At 45.6% G+C, this 18563-nt stretch overlaps 2 protein-coding genes across 4 annotated transcripts in view; one reads left to right on the forward strand and one right to left on the reverse strand.

Moving 5' to 3' along the window:
- Positions 1-18563, forward strand: part of SMC1B (structural maintenance of chromosomes 1B) — a 69649-nt gene that overhangs the window by 50235 nt on the left and 851 nt on the right. The window contains exons 19-24 of the mRNA XM_064283384.1: positions 1681-1779; positions 7697-7853; positions 8361-8515; positions 9496-9647; positions 14615-14684; positions 17738-17848. Coding sequence (XP_064139454.1) covers positions 1681-1779; positions 7697-7853; positions 8361-8515; positions 9496-9647; positions 14615-14684; positions 17738-17848 — 744 coding nt within the window. The remainder of the gene's footprint in view (positions 1-1680; positions 1780-7696; positions 7854-8360; positions 8516-9495; positions 9648-14614; positions 14685-17737; positions 17849-18563) is intronic.
- FAM118A (family with sequence similarity 118 member A) overlaps positions 1-18563 on the reverse strand; it is a 60270-nt gene that overhangs the window by 2714 nt on the left and 38993 nt on the right. The window lies entirely within an intron of this gene.

Genomic DNA, 18563 nt, shown 5'->3' on the forward strand with positions numbered 1-18563 from the left:
ACTGGGTTTGTTTTTTTTTTGTTGTTTTTGGTGACCTGTTTTAATAGATACTCATTGAATAAAATGTAAACTTAACTCTGGAAGTGATTTCATTCAAAGTTTGTTTCAGCCGAGAATATCTGGAGGGGAGTAAGTATGACAAAGGTTTTCTTTTTTCAGTTCTTTTAATTTGTGAGTCTTGGATTTTGGTATCAGCATTACAACCTGAGTGAAGAATGAATGCCCATTGATTTGTTCCCTCCTTTATTCGGAGAGTAATATATTGAAATGGAAATATATATGGTCGATCATTGCCTTACCCGTTGCCATCAAGGCAATTTACCAATTCATAGCCACCCTAGAGGACAGAGTAGAACTGCCCCATACAGTTTCAGGGAGCGGCTGGTGGATTTGAACTGCCAATCTTTTGGTTAGCAGCCATAGCTCTTAACCACTGTTCCACCAGGGCTACATCATTGCATTAAGCACTGAGAATACAGCAGTGAACATGACCACTCAAAGTCTCTTCCCTCACATTCTAGTGGGGGCATGGCAAGTGGACAGACAAAATGATATACAAGTAAAATATGAAGTGTTAGGTGGTGATGTGCGCTAAAGAGAAAATGGAGCAAGGGAGGGACTAGAGTACTGGTGTAGGGGGGTTTGCGTGCTCGGGTGGAGAGGCCTGAGGTCGCCGCACAGAGGATGACGGTGAGTGGAAGAGGCACAAGGGGAAGCGGTGTGCATGTCTAGGGGAAGGCTGTGCAGGCAGAGGGCAGTGCGGTGGACCTGGGCCTGCTGTGTCCAGCAGAGTGCGGTGGACCTGGGCCTGCTGTGTCCAAGCAGAGTGTCGTGGCTGTGGGCCTTCTGTGTCCAGCAGAGTGTGGTGGACCTGGGCCTGCTGTGTCCAGCAGAGTGCGGTGGACCTGGGCCTGCTGTGTCCAAGCAGAGTGTCGTGGCTGTGGGCCTTCTGTGTCCAGCAGAGTGCGGTGGACCTGGGCCTGCTGTGTCCAGCAGAGTGCGGTGGACCTGGGCCTGCTGTGTCCAGCTGAGTGCGGTGGACCTGGGCCTGCTGTGTCCAAGCAGAGTGCATGGCCATGGGCCTTCTGTGTCCAGCAGAGTGCGGTGGACCTGGGCCTGCTGTGTCCAGCAGAGTGCGGTGGACCTGGGCCTGCTGTGTCCAGCAGAGTGCGGTGGACCTGGGCCTGCTGTGTCCAAGCAGAGTGTCGTGGCTGTGGGCCTTCTGTGTCCAGCAGAGTGCGGTGGACCTGGGCCTGCTGTGTCCAGCAGAGTGCGGTGGACCTGGGCCTGCTGTGTCCAGCTGAGTGCGGTGGACCTGGGCCTGCTGTGTCCAAGCAGAGTGCATGGCCATGGGCCTTCTGTGTCCAGCAGTGGACCTGGGCCTGCTGTGTCCAGCAGAGTGCCGTGGCTGTGGGCCTGCTGTGTCCAGCAGAGTGCGATATACATGTCCAAGCAGCCAGTGTGGCCAGAGCAGAGTGGGCACAGGAAACTGCCACAGAATGAAGTTAGAGAGGCGACAGGGCCAGAGTGATGGGCAGGTCACCGTGGCCTCACGGGCCACTGTGAGGATTTTAGCTTTTAACCTGAGCGAGGTAGCAAGCAACTGGAGGGTCTGGGGCTGATGGATGAGTAGTGATCGCCATTTCAGATAACAAGGAAAGGGCTTCATTTATTTTTCAGTTGGGAGCTGAAGCCGAAAGTACCCAGGCAACCATCGACATATATGAAAAAGAAGAAGCCATTGAAGTAGACTACAGCTCTCTGAGAGAGGATTTGAAGGTACTGGAAAGACTTCCATTGCGTATGAATAACTCACAGTAATGCCGAATATTTAAATACTAAATATTGCAAAATAATTTTTACACAGTAGAGTGTAAGTAAAAAAGAAAAATAGATTTCCTAATGATTTTTGAAGAAATAGCAGAGTAGATTACTTCTGTTGTTGATGTGTAGATCAGGATTTCTCACTCTGTGTTCTGCAGAACATTAGTCCCGTGAAATGTCTCTCCAAAGAAGTTTCTGTGGCAAGCTAATTTTGAAAATCTCTATTCCCTTCTTGGGACGTCACAATGAGTGTTAAAGGCTTTGAGAAGTCCTGCAGTAAACAGAAGCAGCCAACACCTTCCAGCTTCCTGAATTTCCCATCAGTCCCACACTTCATGGCCTTGGTAGCAGGGGGTGTCCCAAAGCCCTAGCTGATGGTGTAACAGAGCCTTCAAAGCCACAGGCACAGCCCTAGATACCCAGCCCATGGACGGCTCTGGCTCCGGTTCTGTATAATTCCTGTAGCCGTACATTTCTTTGTGTGTAGGCTTCTGTTACGGACTGAGTTATGTCTCGCAAAAATATGTGTTGTAAATCCTAACGTCTATGCCTGTGGTTATAATTCCATTTGAGAACGGGCTGTCTTTGTTATGTTAATGAGGTAGGATTAGTATGGGGTATTTTTTATATCTTGAGTCGATCTCGTTTGAGATATAAGAAATTAAACAAGAGAGCAGAGGAGAGATGGGGTAAGACAGGTGCCAAAACAGAGATCTCCAAGGGACCAGGCAACAGAAGCTGAAGAGACAAGGAACTTCCTCCAGAGCCTCCCCCAGAGCCAGCCCTCTGAGTGAGGATGTCTAGCCTCCTAAATTGTGAGAAAATTAATTTCTGTGTTAAAGCCACCCACACCAAAGAAACCAAACCCGTTGCTGTCAAGGTGATTCTGACTTATAGCAACCCTATAGGACACCCGCTTGTGGTATAACTGTTACAGCAGCACTGGGATAACTAAGATGGCTCCCTCCTGAGGCCAGTTCTCTCCTGAGGGGAAAATGTCCGTGGTCATTCTTGGCTGCCCAGTTGCACAGTCACAACCTTCAGAGGAAGAGAGAGGCTATCCTTTGCAGTGATACTGTTTTTAAGATCAAAGAAAGGTTTTCCCACATAAAGCACCAGCAGTTGTCCCCTTATCATAAACTCACTGCCAGTGAGTCGAGTCCGCCTCGTCGAGTCTGCCTCGTAGCAGCTGTATACGACAGAGTAGAACTGCCTCATAGAGTTTCCAAGGCTGTAAATCTTTACTGAAGCAGAATGCCACATCTTTCTCCTAGGGAGCTGTTGGTAGGTTCAAACCGCTGACGTTTTAGTTATCAGCTGACCGCTTTAAACACTGAGTCACCAGGGCTCCTTCCCCTCATCATAGTGGCCAGAATTGGGTCACAAGTCCATCACTGGTAGGAGGTGGGGGGTGGACTTAGCCTTAGAGCAGGAAGGCCCACCCACTAGGGTGCAGGGGATGCCTGAAGAAGAAACACATCTACCTGGTCAGAAACCTGGCCTCTGCTGTGAAGAAGAAATGGCGCGTAGATGCCACATCTTTTCATTTCATGTGTCGTTAATATATTTTGCTAAGTTTGTTGGGCTCTTTGATTTCATTTGTAGTGTCTTTTGGGAATCAGAAAGCAGCTCTACTTTGGTCTCCTTTCTTGGCTTTTCTGTAATCTTCTCTTAGTGGATTCTGTGTTCACTTTTGTGTTTAGAAAGCTCTGCCCCACCTCATTACTGAATAAATATTTATCAACAGTTTCTTCCTGTTCTTTTATGGGTATTTTTTTGTGTGTGTTTCCTTGAAATTTATTTCACCATATGGTATGATATATCCGGGTGGCTAAGTGGTTAAGAGCTCAGTGCAGTTCAAATCCACCAGCTGCTCCTTGGAAGCCCTGTGGGGCAGTTCTACTCCGTCCTATAGAGTCGCTATAACTCAGAGTAGACTAGACAGCAACGGGGTTTTTTTTTTAAATATGGTATAATATACTAAAATATATCATACAAAAATATGGTATGGCCCCACACATCTGTCAGTTTGTGTTATTGTGGTGGATTGTGTGTTGTGATGCTGGAAGCTATGCCACCGGTATTTCAAATACCAGCAGGGTCACCCGTGGTAGACAGGTTTCAGCTGAGCTTCCAGACTAAGACAGAAGGACCTGGCAGTCTATGTCTGAAACAATTAGCCAGTGAAAACCTTATAAAAAGCAGTGGAACATAGTCTGATATAGTGCTGAAAGATGAGCCTCTCAGATGGGAAGGCACTCAAAATACGACTGGGGAAGAGCTGCCTCCTCAAAGTAGAGTCAACCTTAATGACGTGGATGGAGTCTAGCTTTCGAGACCTTCATTTGCTGATGTGGCATGACTCAAAATGAGAAGAACAGCTGCAAACATCCATTAATAATAGGAAGATGGAATGAAGTATGAACTAGGAAAATTGGAAACCATCAAAAATGAAATGGAACGCATAAACATCAATATTCTAGGCATTAGTGAGCTGAAATGCACTGGTATTGGCCATTTTGAATCAGTCAGTCATATGGTCTACTATGTTGGAAGTGACCCTTGAAGAGGAATGGTGTTGCATTCATCGTCAAAAAGAACATTTCAAGATCTATCCCGAAGTACAACACTGTCAGTGATAGGATAATATCCATACACCTACAAGGAAGACCAGTTAATACAGCTATTATTCAAATTTACACACCAACCACTAAGGCTAAAGATGAGGAAATTGAAGATTTTTACCAACTTTTGCCATCTGAAATTGATCAAACATGCAATCAGGATGCATTGATAATTACTGGTGATTGGAATATAAAAATTGGAAACAAAGAAGGATTGGTAGTTGGAAAATATGGCCTTGGTGATAGAAACAACACCAGAGATCACATGATAGAATTTGGGAAGACCAACAACTTCTTCATTGCAAATACCTTTTTTCGCCAGCATGAACAGTGATGGTACACGTGGACCTCACCAGAAGGAATAACAGGAATCAAACTGACTACATCTGTGGAGACAATGGAAAAGCTCAGTATCATCAGTCAGAACAAGGCCAGGGGCCAACTGCAGAACAGACCATCAATTGCTCATATGCAAGTTGAAGTTGAAGCTGAAGAAAACTAGAACAAGTCCATGAGAGCTAAAGTACAACCTTGAGTATACACCACCTGAATTTAGAGATTATCTCAAGAATAGATTGACATATTGAACACTAATGACTAAAGACCAGACGAGTTGTGGAAGGACATCATACATGAAGAAAGGAAGAGGTCATAAAAAAAGACAGGAAAGAAAGAAAAGACCAAAACGGATGTCAGAAGAGACTCTGAAACTTGCTCTTGAACATCAAGTAGCTAAAGCAAAAGGAAGAAATGATGACGTAAAAGAGCTGAACAGAAGTTTTCAAAGGATGGCTCAAGAAGACAAAACGAAGTATTATAATGACATGTGCAAAGCCCTAGAATAAGAAAGCCAAAAGGGAAGAACATGCTCAGCATTTCTCAAGCTGAAAGAACTAAAGAAAAATTCAAGCCTCGAGTTGCAGTATTGAAGGATTCTGTGGGGAAAATGTTGAACGACACAGGAAGCATCAAAAGAAGATGGAAGGAATACACAGTCACATACCAAAATGAACTGGTCGACATTCAACCATTTCAGGAGGTAGCATACAATCAAGAACTGATGGTACTGAAGGAAGAAGTCCAAGCTGCACTGAAGGCATTGGTGAAAAACAAGGCTCCAGGAATTGCCGGAATGCTAATTGAGAGGTTTCAACAAACAGATGCAGCGCTGGAGGTGCTCACTCATCTATGCTAAGAAATTTGGAAACAGCTACCTGGCCAACTGACTCGAAGAGATCCATATTTATGCCTATTCTCAAGAAAGGTGATTCAACAGAATGTGGAAATTATCAAACAATATCATTAATATCACATGCAAGTAAAATTTTGGTGAACATCGTTCAAAAGCAGTTGCAGCAGTCCATCGACAGGGAACTGTCAGAAATTCAGGCCAGATTCAGAATAGGATGTGGAATGAGGGATATCATTGCTGATGTCAGATGGATCCTGGCTGAAAGCAGAGAATACCAGAAGGATGTTTACCTGTGTTTTATTGACTATGCAAAGGCATTCGACTGTGTGGATCATAACAAATTATGGATACCATTGCGAAGAATGGGAATTCCAGAACACTTAATTGTGCTTATAAGGAACCTGTACATAGATCAAGAGCCAGTTGTTCGGACAGAACAAGGGGTTACTGCGTGGTTTAAAGTCAAGAAAGTTGTGTGTCGGGATTGTATTGTATCCTTTCACCATACTTATTCAATCTCTGTGCTGAGCAAAAAATTCGAGAAGCTGGACAGTATGAAGAACACAGTATCAGCGTTGGAGGAAGACTTGTTAACAACCTTCAATATGCAGATGACACAGCGTTGCTTGCTGAAAGTGAAGAAGACTTGAAGCGCCTACTGATGAAGACGAAAGACTACAACCTTCAGTATGGATTGCACCTCAACATAAAACAAAAATCCTCACAGCTGGACCAATAACCAGCATCATGACAGAGAAAATACTGAAGTTGTAAAGAATTTCATTTTACTCGTTTCCATAATTAACGCCCATGAAAGCAGCAGTCGAGAAATCAAATGACATATTGCATTAGGCAAACCTGCTACAAAAGGCCTCTTTAAAGTGTTAAAAAGCAGAGATGTCACTTTAAGGACTAAGGCACGACTGACCCAAGCCATGGGTTTGCAACTGACTCACATGCATGCGAAAGCTGGACAATGAATAAGGAAGACCAAACAAGAATTGATGCCTTTGAATTATGGTGTTGGCAAAGAATGTTGAATATACCATGGACTGCCAGAAGAACGAACAAGTCTGTCTTGGAAGAAGTACAGCCAGAATGCTCCTAAGAGGCAAAGATGGCGATACTGTGTCTCATTTATTTTGGACGTGTTATCAGGAAGGACCAGTCCCTGGAGAAGGACATCATGCTTGGTAGAGGGTCGGTGAAAAAGAGGAAGGCCCTCGACAAGATGGGTTGGCACAGTGGCTGCAACAATGGGCTCAAGCATAGCAATGATTGTAAGGATGGTGCAGGACCGGGCAGTGTTTCTTTTTGTTGCACGTAGAGTCGCTATGAGTCAGAACTGACTTGACAGCACCTAACACCAACAACATATGGTATGAGGTAAGGATCTACTTTTCAAAAGGTAGCCAGGTTAGCCAGTTGACCCACCAACATTTAATCAAGTAATCTTTCTGTTTCTAGTGAATTGAAATGTCACCTTTATCATATATTATTAACCCACTCTGGAAGGTCAGCGAAGTTTTCCTGGAGGGACACCCCTGAGGCGCTTTTTCCCTTCCCTCTTACTTGAGTTAGTCCTGCTCACCTTTCAGGTCTCAGCCAAAGTGTTACGTCCCCCACTGGGCTGTACCTTCTGCTCTGCCCACAGGACCCGTGCTTGTACGTTAGAGGGCTCGTCACTCTGGCATAAATCCAGGTGACATGTTGACTCCATGCGAGCTCTGCAGGGGCAAGGACTGAATATTTTTCATCATTGAATCCTTAGTGTCTCATACATAGCAGGTGAGTGATAGATATTCTCAATGAGTGAATACATGAAGGTGATTATGAATGGTGGTTGTTTAGCAGATGAAGAAATAAGGAGGGGAAGCATGTTCCCATAGAGCAGTGTGTACAGCGCTCGAGTCCTGAAAGAACGTCAAAGACCCCGAGAGAGCTGCCAGGACCCAGTGGCAGTGAGGCCAGGCAGGCCACCGGGGCCGTGCACATGCCTGGCCTTAGCGCTCGGGACTCCAGGGTGTGCCAGTGACTGCTGTTCCTACCCTGACAGGCTCTACAGACAGATAAAGAAGTTGAGGCCCAGCTCACACTGTTGCTGCAGCAAGTAGCATCCCAGGAAGATATTTTATTGAAGACGGCTGCTCCCAACCTAAGAGCCCTGGAGAAGTTGAAGACAGTCAGAGACAAGTTTCAGGAGTCCGCAGACGGTGAAACTGCGCTTTAGTTGTTACGCTCGCGAGATTGGAGCTGTGGGTGTGGGGCGTTTGGGTTTCTCTAGCCCTTTCCACCAGCCCCCCTGGACCGCACCTTTGTTTTTATCATCTACACTCTCCTCTCTCGTCTTAGTGTGTGCTTTTATTACCGAACCACTGTTTCCTTTCTGAAAAGTGTTCAGCTTTCATTTAAAAACAGAGTTATTGGTTATTTTAGAACAGATAATACTTATGTACTTTTTCAAACCAGAATAATAGGCGTATCGAATACTCTGTCAGAACTTGTCACTCATTTAGAAGTTGGCCCTGCTTGAAAAGGCTCACCAATTGTAAGGGCCATGTTTTTGGAATTAATTATAGTTGAGGTGTTTTGAAGGTAGGTTTACTCCAGACAACCAATCTTAAAATCCAATTTTAAAAATATTTTATGCTTTAAAGTTTAAATAAGAGAAGCCCTTTGGTAGTTGTTACAGTAAAGTAAGAACCCTGATTCTCTCTCAGCTTTTGAGGCCAGCAGAAAGGAAGCCAGAATCTGTAGGCAAGAGTTTGAACAGGTGAAAAAAAGGAGATACGATCTTTTCAGCCAGTGTTTTGAGCACGTGTCGATCTCAATTGATCAAATCTACAAGAAGCTCTGCAGAAGCGACAGCGCCCAAGTATGTATCCTTCACCCCCAAATACTAGTGGGAACGTCGTGTTACCGTTGGTGGCTGTTCTCTGGTGGGAAACGAGTAACAGCCAGCACGTTATGTGAGTGACTCACTAAAGGGCAAAGTCGGTTCCTGAAGATGGGCCGTCAGAATGGCCTGTGTTCTAGATCCCACTCACCACCACCGGCTTGGATAAGCCGCATAGCCTCTCTGGCCCATTTCTTCATCTGAAAAATGCGCGAGCTAGATCATTTGGTTTCCAAGTGCTCTTCGGTTCTGAAATTCTCTTGTCTGGTACTACTATGATTTTATGACACTGTTCATGACATCTGTGGTAAAGGTAGAGGATGCTGGCAAGATGGCTGATCTGGGTAGGTGGAGTAACAAGGGGGAGGAGAGAACAAAAGTCAGGACTCAGACCAGGTATGTCCCTCTGTCTGAATGGCCTCTTTGCTGTAAGCTCTCTGCCCTTCCTTTATCAGTACCCGTGGTAATACTTGAGGAATTGAATGTGGACTGAAGACAAAGATGGGGTTCTTCCAGACCTGTTTTCATGCCTTTCTCATGTGTTTTTTTTATGACTGAAATAAACCCATTAACCCCTCGAGGGCAGAGTTCATCAGTGTATCTACAGCACTGGGCCCAGAATAGGTGTTCCTTAAGAGTTAGTTAGTTGTGTGGACCAGTGAGTGAGTTGAATGGAGGCTACTGGTTAAGACTTGCGGCATGTGCTGCTGATATTCAGAGGCAGTCTGGTGGGAAGGTCTGGGTATGGTAGAATGTTCTCCCTCTAGATCCACCTGTGTAGCCTGGTTGTCCGTGATGACATGTAGAGTTAAAGTCATTATTTTCAAGCATTGGTATTTTTCACCAAAATTAAGAAAAACCTAACCAATAGAGTATTTCACAATTAAGCTGTCACAATCCCGAATTGCAGTTTCCTGGCTGCTTTTCTGATGTTGCTAAATAAGTAACATGTGTTTCAGGCATTTCTTAGCCCAGAGAACCCTGAAGAACCTTACTTGGAGGGGATCAGCTATAACTGTGTGGCCCCAGGCAAACGGTTTATGCCGATGGACAACCTGTCAGGGGGAGAAAAGTGCGTGGCGGCGCTGGCACTCCTGTTCGCTGTGCATAGGTGAGCTCGCAGCAGGCGCCAATGCTGCATCAGGGCAGAAACCAGTGGACCTCCCCACAGAAGATCTGTTAACCACTTGCCATTAGTAATACTTAGCAAATGTGATACAAAACGGTTTTCTTATGCCAGACAATTCAGGGCATGTTTTAGGCCTATAGCAATTTAGACAGCAAGCCTAAGATGGAGTTCAGGCTTTGACAGATTTTTGCTCCATTTCTGGTATCAGTAGCTACTAAAATTCCAGCTTTATAGAAAAGCACGTGTCTGTCAGTTTGTCATACTTTGGGGGCTTGCGTGTTGCTGTGATACTGGAAGCTATGCCACCAGTATTCAGGTTTCAGCTGAGCTTTCAGACTAAGACAGACTAGGAGGAAGGACCTGGCAGTCTACTTCTGAAAAGAATTGACCAGGTGCCCAGGTACCACCAATGACTGCCCTGACAGGGAACACAACAGAGAATCCCTGATGGAGCAGGAGAAAAGTGGGATACAGACCTCAAATTCTAGTAAATAGACCAGACTTAATGGTTTGACTGAGACCGGAGGGACCCCAGAGGTCATGGCCCCTGGACTCTCTGTTAGCCCAAAACTAAAGCCATTCTGAAAGCCAACTCTTCAAAGATTAGACTGGACTATAAGACATAAAAAGATATTGGTGAGGAGTGTGCTTCTTAGCTTAAGTAGACACATGAGACTACGTGGGCAGCCCCTGTCTGGAGGCGAGATGAGAAGGCAGAGGGGGACAGGAGCTGGTTGAACACTGGAAATACAGGGTGAAGAGAAGGAGTATGCTGTCTCATTGTAGGGAGAACAACTAGGGTCACATAAGAATGTGTATATAAGTTTTTATATGAGAAACTGATTTGAATTGTAAACTTTCACTTAAAGCACAATAAAAAAATTTTTTTTTTAATGTTGTAAAATAAAGGGAAAAAAAAAGCATTATCCAGTGAAAACCTTATGAATAGCAGCAGAACATTGTCTGATACAGTGCCAGAAGATGAGCCCCCCAGGTTGAAAGGCACTCAAAAGACACCGGGAAGAGCTGCCTCCTCAAAGTAGAGCCGACCTTAATGACTTCGATGGAGTTAAGCTTTCGGGACCTTCATTTGCTGATGTGGCACAACTCAAAATGAGAAGAAACAGTGACAAACATCCACTGATAATCGTAATGTGGGATGTATAAAGTATGAATCTAGGAAAATTGGAAATGGTCAAAAATGAAATGGAATGCATAAACATTGACATCCTAGGCATTAGTGAGCTGAAATGGGCTGATGTTGGCCATTTTGAATCAGATAAATCATATGGTTTTCTATGGCAGGAATGATAATTTGAAGAGGAATAGCGTTGCATTCATGGTTAAAAAGAACGTTTCAAGATCTATCCTGAAGTACAGCGCCATCAGTGGTAGGATAATATCTATACGCCTATAAGGAAGACCAGTTAATGTGACTATTATTCAAATTTACCCACCAACTACTAAGGCCAAAGATGAAGAAATTGAAGATTTTTACCAGCTTCTGCAGTCTGAAATTGATCAAACATGCCATCAGGATGTATTGATAATTACTGGTGATTGGAATGCGAAAGCTGGAAACAAAGAAGGATCGGTAGTTGGAAAATACGTCCTTGGTGATAGAAACGATGCCAGAGATCACATGATAGAATTTTGCAAGACCAGCGACTTCCTCACTGCAAACACCTTTTTTCACCAACATAAACGGCGACTATACACATGGACCTCACCAGATGGAACACACAGAAACCAAATTGACTACATCTGTGGAAAGGGACAATGGAAAAGCTCAGTATCATCAGTCAGAACAAGGCCAGGGGCCGACTGTGGAACAGACCAACAATTGCTCATATGCAAGTTCAAAAACTGAAGAAAATTAAAAGTCCACAAGAGCCAAAGTATGATTTTGAGTATATCCCACCTGAATTTAGAGACCATCTCAGGAACAGGTTTGATGCGTTGAACACTAATAATGGAAGACCAGACGAGTTGTGGAATGACATCAAAGACATCATACATGAAGAAAGCAAGAGATCATTGAAAAGACAGGAATGAAAGAAGGACCAAAATTGATGTCAGAGGAGACTCTGAAACTTGCTCTTGAACCTCCGGTAGCTAAAGCGAAAGGAAGAAATGATGAATTAAAGGAACTGAACAGAAGATTTCAAAGGGCAGCTCGAGAAAACAAAGTGAAGTATCATAATGACATGTGCAAAGAGCTGGCGGTAGAAAACCAAAAGGGAAGAACACGCTCGGCGTTTCTCCAGCTGAAAGGACTTTAAGAAAAAAATGAAGCCTTGAGTTGCAATAGTGAAGGCATCTATGGGGAAAATATTAAATGACGCAGGAAGCATCAAAAGAAGATAGAAGGAATACACGAGTCATTATACCAAAAAGAATTGGTCAATGTTCAACCATTTCAAGAGGTAGCATATGATCAGGAACTAATGGTACTGAAGGAAGAAGTCCAAGTTGCACTGATGCACTGGCAAAAAACAAGGCTCCAGGAATTGATAGAGTATCAGTTGAGATGTTTCAACAAAGGGATGCAGCACTGGAAGTGCTCGCTCTTCTATGCCAAGAAATTTGGAAGACGGCTACCTGGCCAACCAACGTAAAGAGATCCATATTTGTGCCCATTCCAATTAAAGGTAATCCAACAGAATGGTGGGATTATCAAACAATATCATTAATATCACGCACAAGTAAAATTTTGCTGAAGATCATTGAAAAGCAGCTGTAGCAGTATATTGATAGGAAACTGCCAGAAATTCAGGCCAGTTTCAAAAGAGGATGTTGAGCCAGGAATATCACTGCTGATGTCAGATGGATCTTGGCCAAAAGCAGAGACTACCAGAAAGATGTTTTATTCCCTATGCTATGGCTTTCAACTGTGTGGATCATAAAAAATTATGGATAACATTGCGAAGAATGGGAATTCCAGAACACTTCATTGTGCTCATGAGGAACCTGCACATAGATCAAGAGGCTGTGGTTCAAACAGAACAAGGGGATACTTTGTGGTTTAAAGTCAGGAAAGGTGTACGTCAAGGTTGTATCCTTTCACCATACCTATTCAGTCTGTATGCTGAGCAGATGAAGCTGGACTATATGAAGAAGAACGGGGCATCAGGATTGGAGGAAGACTCATTAACAGCCTGTGTTATGCAGATGACACAACCTTGGTTGCTGAAAGTGAAGAGGACTTGAAGCACTTACTGATGAAGATCAAAGACCACAGCCTTCAGTATGGATTACACCTCAACATAAAACAAAAATCCTCACAACTGGACCAATAAACAACATCATGAAAAATGGGGAAAAGATTGAAGTTGTCAAGGATTTCATTTTACTTGGATCCATAATCAACAGCCATGGAAGCAGCAGTCAAGAAATCAAGAGACTAATTGCATTGGGCAAATCTGCTGCAAAGGACCACTTTAAACTGTTGAAAAGCAAAGATGTCACCTTGAAGACTAAGGTGCTCCTGACCTAAGCCATGGTGTTTTCAGTTGCATCATATGCACAAGAAAGGTGGACAATGAATAAGGAAGACAGAAGAACTGACACCTTTGAATTGTGGATTTGGCAAAGAATATTGAAAATACCATGGACTGCTAAAAGAACCAACCAATTTTTCTTGGAAGAAGTACAACCAGAATGCTCCTTAGAAGCAAGGATGGTGAGACTGCGTCTTACATACTTTGGACATGTTGTCAGGAGGGCTCAGTCCCTGGAGAAGGACATCATGCTTGGCAAAGTAGAGGGTCAGACAGAAAGAGGAAGACCCTCAATGGGATGGATTGACACAGTGGCTGCAGCAATGGGTTCAAGTATAACGATGATTGAGGATGGCTCAGGACTGGGCAGTGTTTTGTTCTGTTGTGCATAGGGTCACTATGAGTCAGAACCAGCTCGATGGCACCTAACAACAGTTCTCCACTATAGAAAACACTAGGAAGTGACAAGCTCTCTAGAGAAAACAATAAAGCAGGAACTGGGGGTGGAGGGAGGCAGGGAAGGGCTTCCAGTGTGACAGAGAACCCAGGGACGCCTGTTGGAGAAGGTGCCATTTGAGCAAAGATTTGAATGACTTCCAGGGAGCAGGTCACGTGGAGAGCTGAAGGAAGAATGTTCTAGGCCTGAGGAATAGCCAGTGCAAAGGCCCCACAGCAGGAGTGAGCCTGGCCTCGGGGAGGACAGACCCTGTAGGCAGGGCAGGCACCAGGCTGGCAAGCTGTTATAGCACGGTGAGAGGTGATGGTGCTTGGATCCGGGTGACAGCGGAAGGTCGAGCAGACACAGTATGCTGACAGACAGGTGTGGGGTGTGAAAAACGAGCCAGGGTGACTCCGGGGGGGTTGGCCTAATCACCTAGAGTGGTAAGAGCTGCCATTAACTGAGATGAAGAAACCCATAGGGGGGAAAAAGGTTTGGAGGGGCAAGTGAGGGGTATGGTCTTAGATGAGTTTGAAATGTTGACTAGACACCAAATGGGATTGTTGAATGAGCAGCTGGACACCTGAGGTGAGAGGTGGGGAGAGAGGGCAGATGTGGATAAAAGCATGGACGCCATTAGTACACAGATGGTACTCAAAACCCAAGACCAGCTGAGATCACCAAGGCAGCCAGTTAGATAGGAGAGCATGTGAGCTGCAGAGGGGGCCTGGAAGGAGCAGTGGGTAAGGCGGGGAGAGGAGGCTGGTGACCCAGAAGTCAAGCGTTTCCCAGGGGGAGAGGGCGGTGCCCGACCTCAGTGGTCCACGCCTGGGTCCATGCGAGAGGGCTGAAGACAGAGCTGTGGATTTAGCAGCATAGAGGCCATTGCTGACTAGTCAGAAGCCCCCAAAAGCAGGTGTCTGCTGTAGTCTGAATACTGCTAACCCTCCTCCAGGCCTTTTGTAAACAAATACAACGTTGTAACTTACTGGACTGTCATTTTTTCCTAGCTTTCGGCCCGCCCCCTTCTTTGTTTTAGATGAAGTGGATGCAGCCCTGGACAATACCAACATCGGCAAAGTAAGTTTCTTTCTGCTTTTGACTTTGATTAGCATGTACACAATTCAAGGCTTACACTCGGTCAGAAGGCAGTTCACCTGGAGCAAACAGGACTGCAGGAAAAGCAATGGTAACTGGTGCAAAACCAGAGTAGTTTTAAAACCCGAGTTAAACATGTAGAAATAGGACGATTCAGGTGGTTAGGGGACCCTGGGTGACACAGGGAGCTGGTGAAGGTTGCCGCACTGCCAGCCTCAGCGCACCCCTGCCCACATCCAGACGTCCACAGCCAGAGGGTCTGTAGCAGCAGGCCGCAGCACACAGGTTCATATGGTCTCATCGGTCAAGTTAGTTGTTAGGTAAAGTCCAAAAACAGCATCTCTAAATAAAATGCCAAAGGATTAAAAGTTCAAAACTCTGCTCTCCCCCCACCCCTCCCAATTTTATTTATCAAAATATATCCAGTCACTTAAACTGTAACTGTGTATGATCCTGTTTCCAGTATCTAGGACAAGGAGGAACTAAGGCAACAGTTTAAGTCTAGAGTTAAATTTTAAAGGTCTGCATGGATGACAAGACCACACTGAAGAGAGAGGCTCTCAGCCCTTGGGTTTTGACTGTCACTAAACTGAATTTCTGACATGAAAGAGGGTTACTGGGTCGGCCATGGAAACATGAACAAAGGGAGGAGGCAATGCTGGCCGTACCCCCCGCTGCCAGGGAGGGAGTGCTATAGCTGCAGATTCTCGGGGTCACGACCCACTGCCAGGCCTTCCATCTGGAGATGAACCGGACTCTCCTGGCTGATTCCAGGCCCAGCCATCTTCCAGAAATAACTGGGCTCTGCATCTCTAGCTGCTCACAGGCAGGCTGCTCCGGACACGCTGAGGGATATGTTTCTCGTTACTAACTTGTAAATTGGCTTTCTGGTCTAGACCTCAGTCTTGGGAGCTGGGTTCATGAGTTCACCCTGAGAGATGTACTCACTCCTGGGGTGCCGCCCCCTGCAGACCTGGGCCTCCAAAGCTGGCCTCTCAGGTTTCCTGCTCTGCTGAGTCTCATGTGAAATGCCTGGGAGTTGGGTTTGCAGTAGCTGCAGCCTGAGGTGCCTTCTAGTGGCATTTCCCGAGTTGTTGTTAGGCGCCATTGAGTCGGTTCAGACGCACAGCGACCCTACGTCCAACAGATGGAAACACCGCCCGGCCCTGCGCCATCCTCACAAACGTTGCTATGCTTGAGCCCATTGTTGCAGCCACTGTGTCAGTCCATCTTGAAGAGGGTCTCTTTTTCACTGACCCTGAACTTCAGCAAGCATGATGTCCTTCTCCAGGGACTGAGCCCTCCTGACAACATGTCCAAAGTATGTAAGACACAGTCTCGCCATCCTTGCTTCTAAGGAGCGTTCTGGCTGTACTTCTTCGAAGACAGATTTGTTGGTTCTTTGGCAGTCCATGGTATATTCAATATTCTTCGCCAACACCACAATTCAAAGGCATCAGCTCTTCAAGTTTTCCTTATTCATTGTCCAGCTTTCACATGCAATATGAGGTGATTAAAAACACCATGGCTTGGGTCAGGCGTACCTTAGTCCTCAAAGTGACACTTTTGCAAGCTGTATTAATCCAACCCAAATCTCTTTAGTGCCCTTTCTGCACGTCACAGCAAGACACATGAGAGTATCCCATGCTTTATACCCACAAAATGTAGAAAACTGACAAATCTCCAGTCCCCTGGAGCTCATACAAAGGACAGGTCAGAGCCACATCCCATTACCAGCCCAAAACCATCAGAGTCTTCCCGTCACTTGGAGAAGCAACAGGGGAAAGGGGAAGATCTCACATTGCCTCTGCTGAGTGCCAGTCAGTCCGCGTCAGCTGACCGGAATCCCTGCCCGGCTCCTTGGGAGGAATTTCCCCTTGCCAGGTTAGTTTTGGCACTGTGTATCCCATCTTCTGCGGGACGGGTCTGTTTGTGGACTGCCTCTTTTCTCACTGGCATTTAAGTGTCCATCTTCTAGCAAAGGTTAGAAATTTGAATTGGTGGCATCTCCAGACACGTGGTCTTCCTTGGGACTCTTGATGCCCAGTGCATGTACTGAAATGTCTAAGTTCCCATTTCCCTCTGAGACCTCTGTTCCTGGCACTCCGCTGCTGAGCCAAGTATGAGCCATTGCTGAGACGTAGCCTCCACTCCCTCTTGTGATCAGAGTGCCCAACATTTGTACGGTAAAAGCTGCCAAAGCCAGAACCTGTGTAAGGTGGAAACCTGGCAGAGAAAGAGAAGGGAAACCCAAATATTTCCCATTTGGACAGTAAAACGAGTAATTGCAAAGTGGTAAGGACTGCACCCTAGGCAAGGCAGAAAACTTCATGACCAGGAAGGACAAAGCAGCCCGTCGGTTCCAGCTCTCACAGGTTTTGCTCTAACAGGAACTCTGAGCAAAGTGCAGGCCCCTCGCCCGTGCCGCTCAGTCTCCAACTCTCAGTCCTGTATCCCGGGAGTCGTTTCCATTCCATCTCCTCATCCGCCTCACTAGTGAAGCCTCCCTGCCTGCAGCTGCCATCCCTGCTCCCAGGCTGGACTCTGAGTAGACTGTTGACAGCCCGGCACCGTCCTTCACTGGCCTTCTCCAAGCTCTCACTAGCTTGTTCACCGAGACCCCCTTCTACCCGGTGTCCATTTTGTTCTTATTCCCATCTCCTTGGAATTGAGCTTCCTGAAGGAGCCGCTGATTTCACCTCCAGCCAAGCGACTTGATTGGGGATTATAACTACACCTGATTGTTTAGGCTTTGAGTTGGCAAAATAGGAGGTTGGAAGTTTAAACACCAGCCCCTCTTTACCCTCCTAAAATATTCAAATACAGGTTTTGTTTTATCTTGTTAAAAAGGCTGATGGTACATTCACACAGCAGTATCCTAAGTTAGAGCTTTATTTTGTAAAAATAGTTTTGTAGCATGGATTTTCATATTTTAGAACCTGAGCTACTTCCACTTCTGTACTTACGGTGGACTGTGCCCAGAGCCCAGGCCTCCTCTCCTTGCTGGTGAAATGGTGCTTTTTGTATCCCCCCAGGTATCTAGTTACATCAGAGAACAGACTCAAGAGCAGGTTCAGATGATAATCATTTCCCTGAAAGAGGAGCTCTACTCCAGAGCCGACGCCCTGATCGGCATCTATCCAGAGGTGAGAACAAATGACGAGGGGAGGGGGCTCCTTTAACAGCGGCCGGCCTCTGTCCTGACGGGACGGGCCTTCCCTGCACAGTGAGTGCGCCCCACGGAGCTGGAAGCGCCCCACGGAGCTGCAAAGGTGCGGTGAGGGTCACACAACACAGTGAAGGGAATGCATGTAGCTGCATTGTACACAGAGAAGTGGATGAGATGGCAAATGTGTTATGTCTATTTTACCACAATTAACATTTTTGCAATCAAATAAGATTGCAAAGTAACTGCTCAGTATTTTTCTGACAGTACAGAGAATTAAGATCTATTTTAAATGAAACAAGCAAAATGAACGTTGCAAGGTATGAGTTGTGCTTTGTAAAATAACAGCACACTGATCATAGCAGACTACACTGTCGATGTCACATCTCACCTAATGTTTTGTGTTTTAAACAAAAACGCACTGCGGTAATCTAGCTAGGGATCACTTATCTTCCAGAGTCTCCGAGGAGAAAACCAAGATGTTTGTTAGAAGCTCTGAGGCCTGCAGTGGCTTTTGGAATTCAGACACACCCTTCCTTAAGCCATTCAGAATATTCTGTGAACTTAAAGAGGAAGCAGCTCATTCAAGTTCTTTGGTTTTTCTTCTTAAATTTTCCTTTAAGCACAGCTAAGAATTAACTTACCTTCCTGTGCGTGCAGAATGGGAGGGAGCCCCCACCCAGAAATACGCCGTT

The sequence above is a fragment of the Loxodonta africana genome, chromosome 4 (assembly GCF_030014295.1).
Source record: "Loxodonta africana isolate mLoxAfr1 chromosome 4, mLoxAfr1.hap2, whole genome shotgun sequence".
NCBI lineage: Eukaryota > Metazoa > Chordata > Mammalia > Proboscidea > Elephantidae > Loxodonta > Loxodonta africana.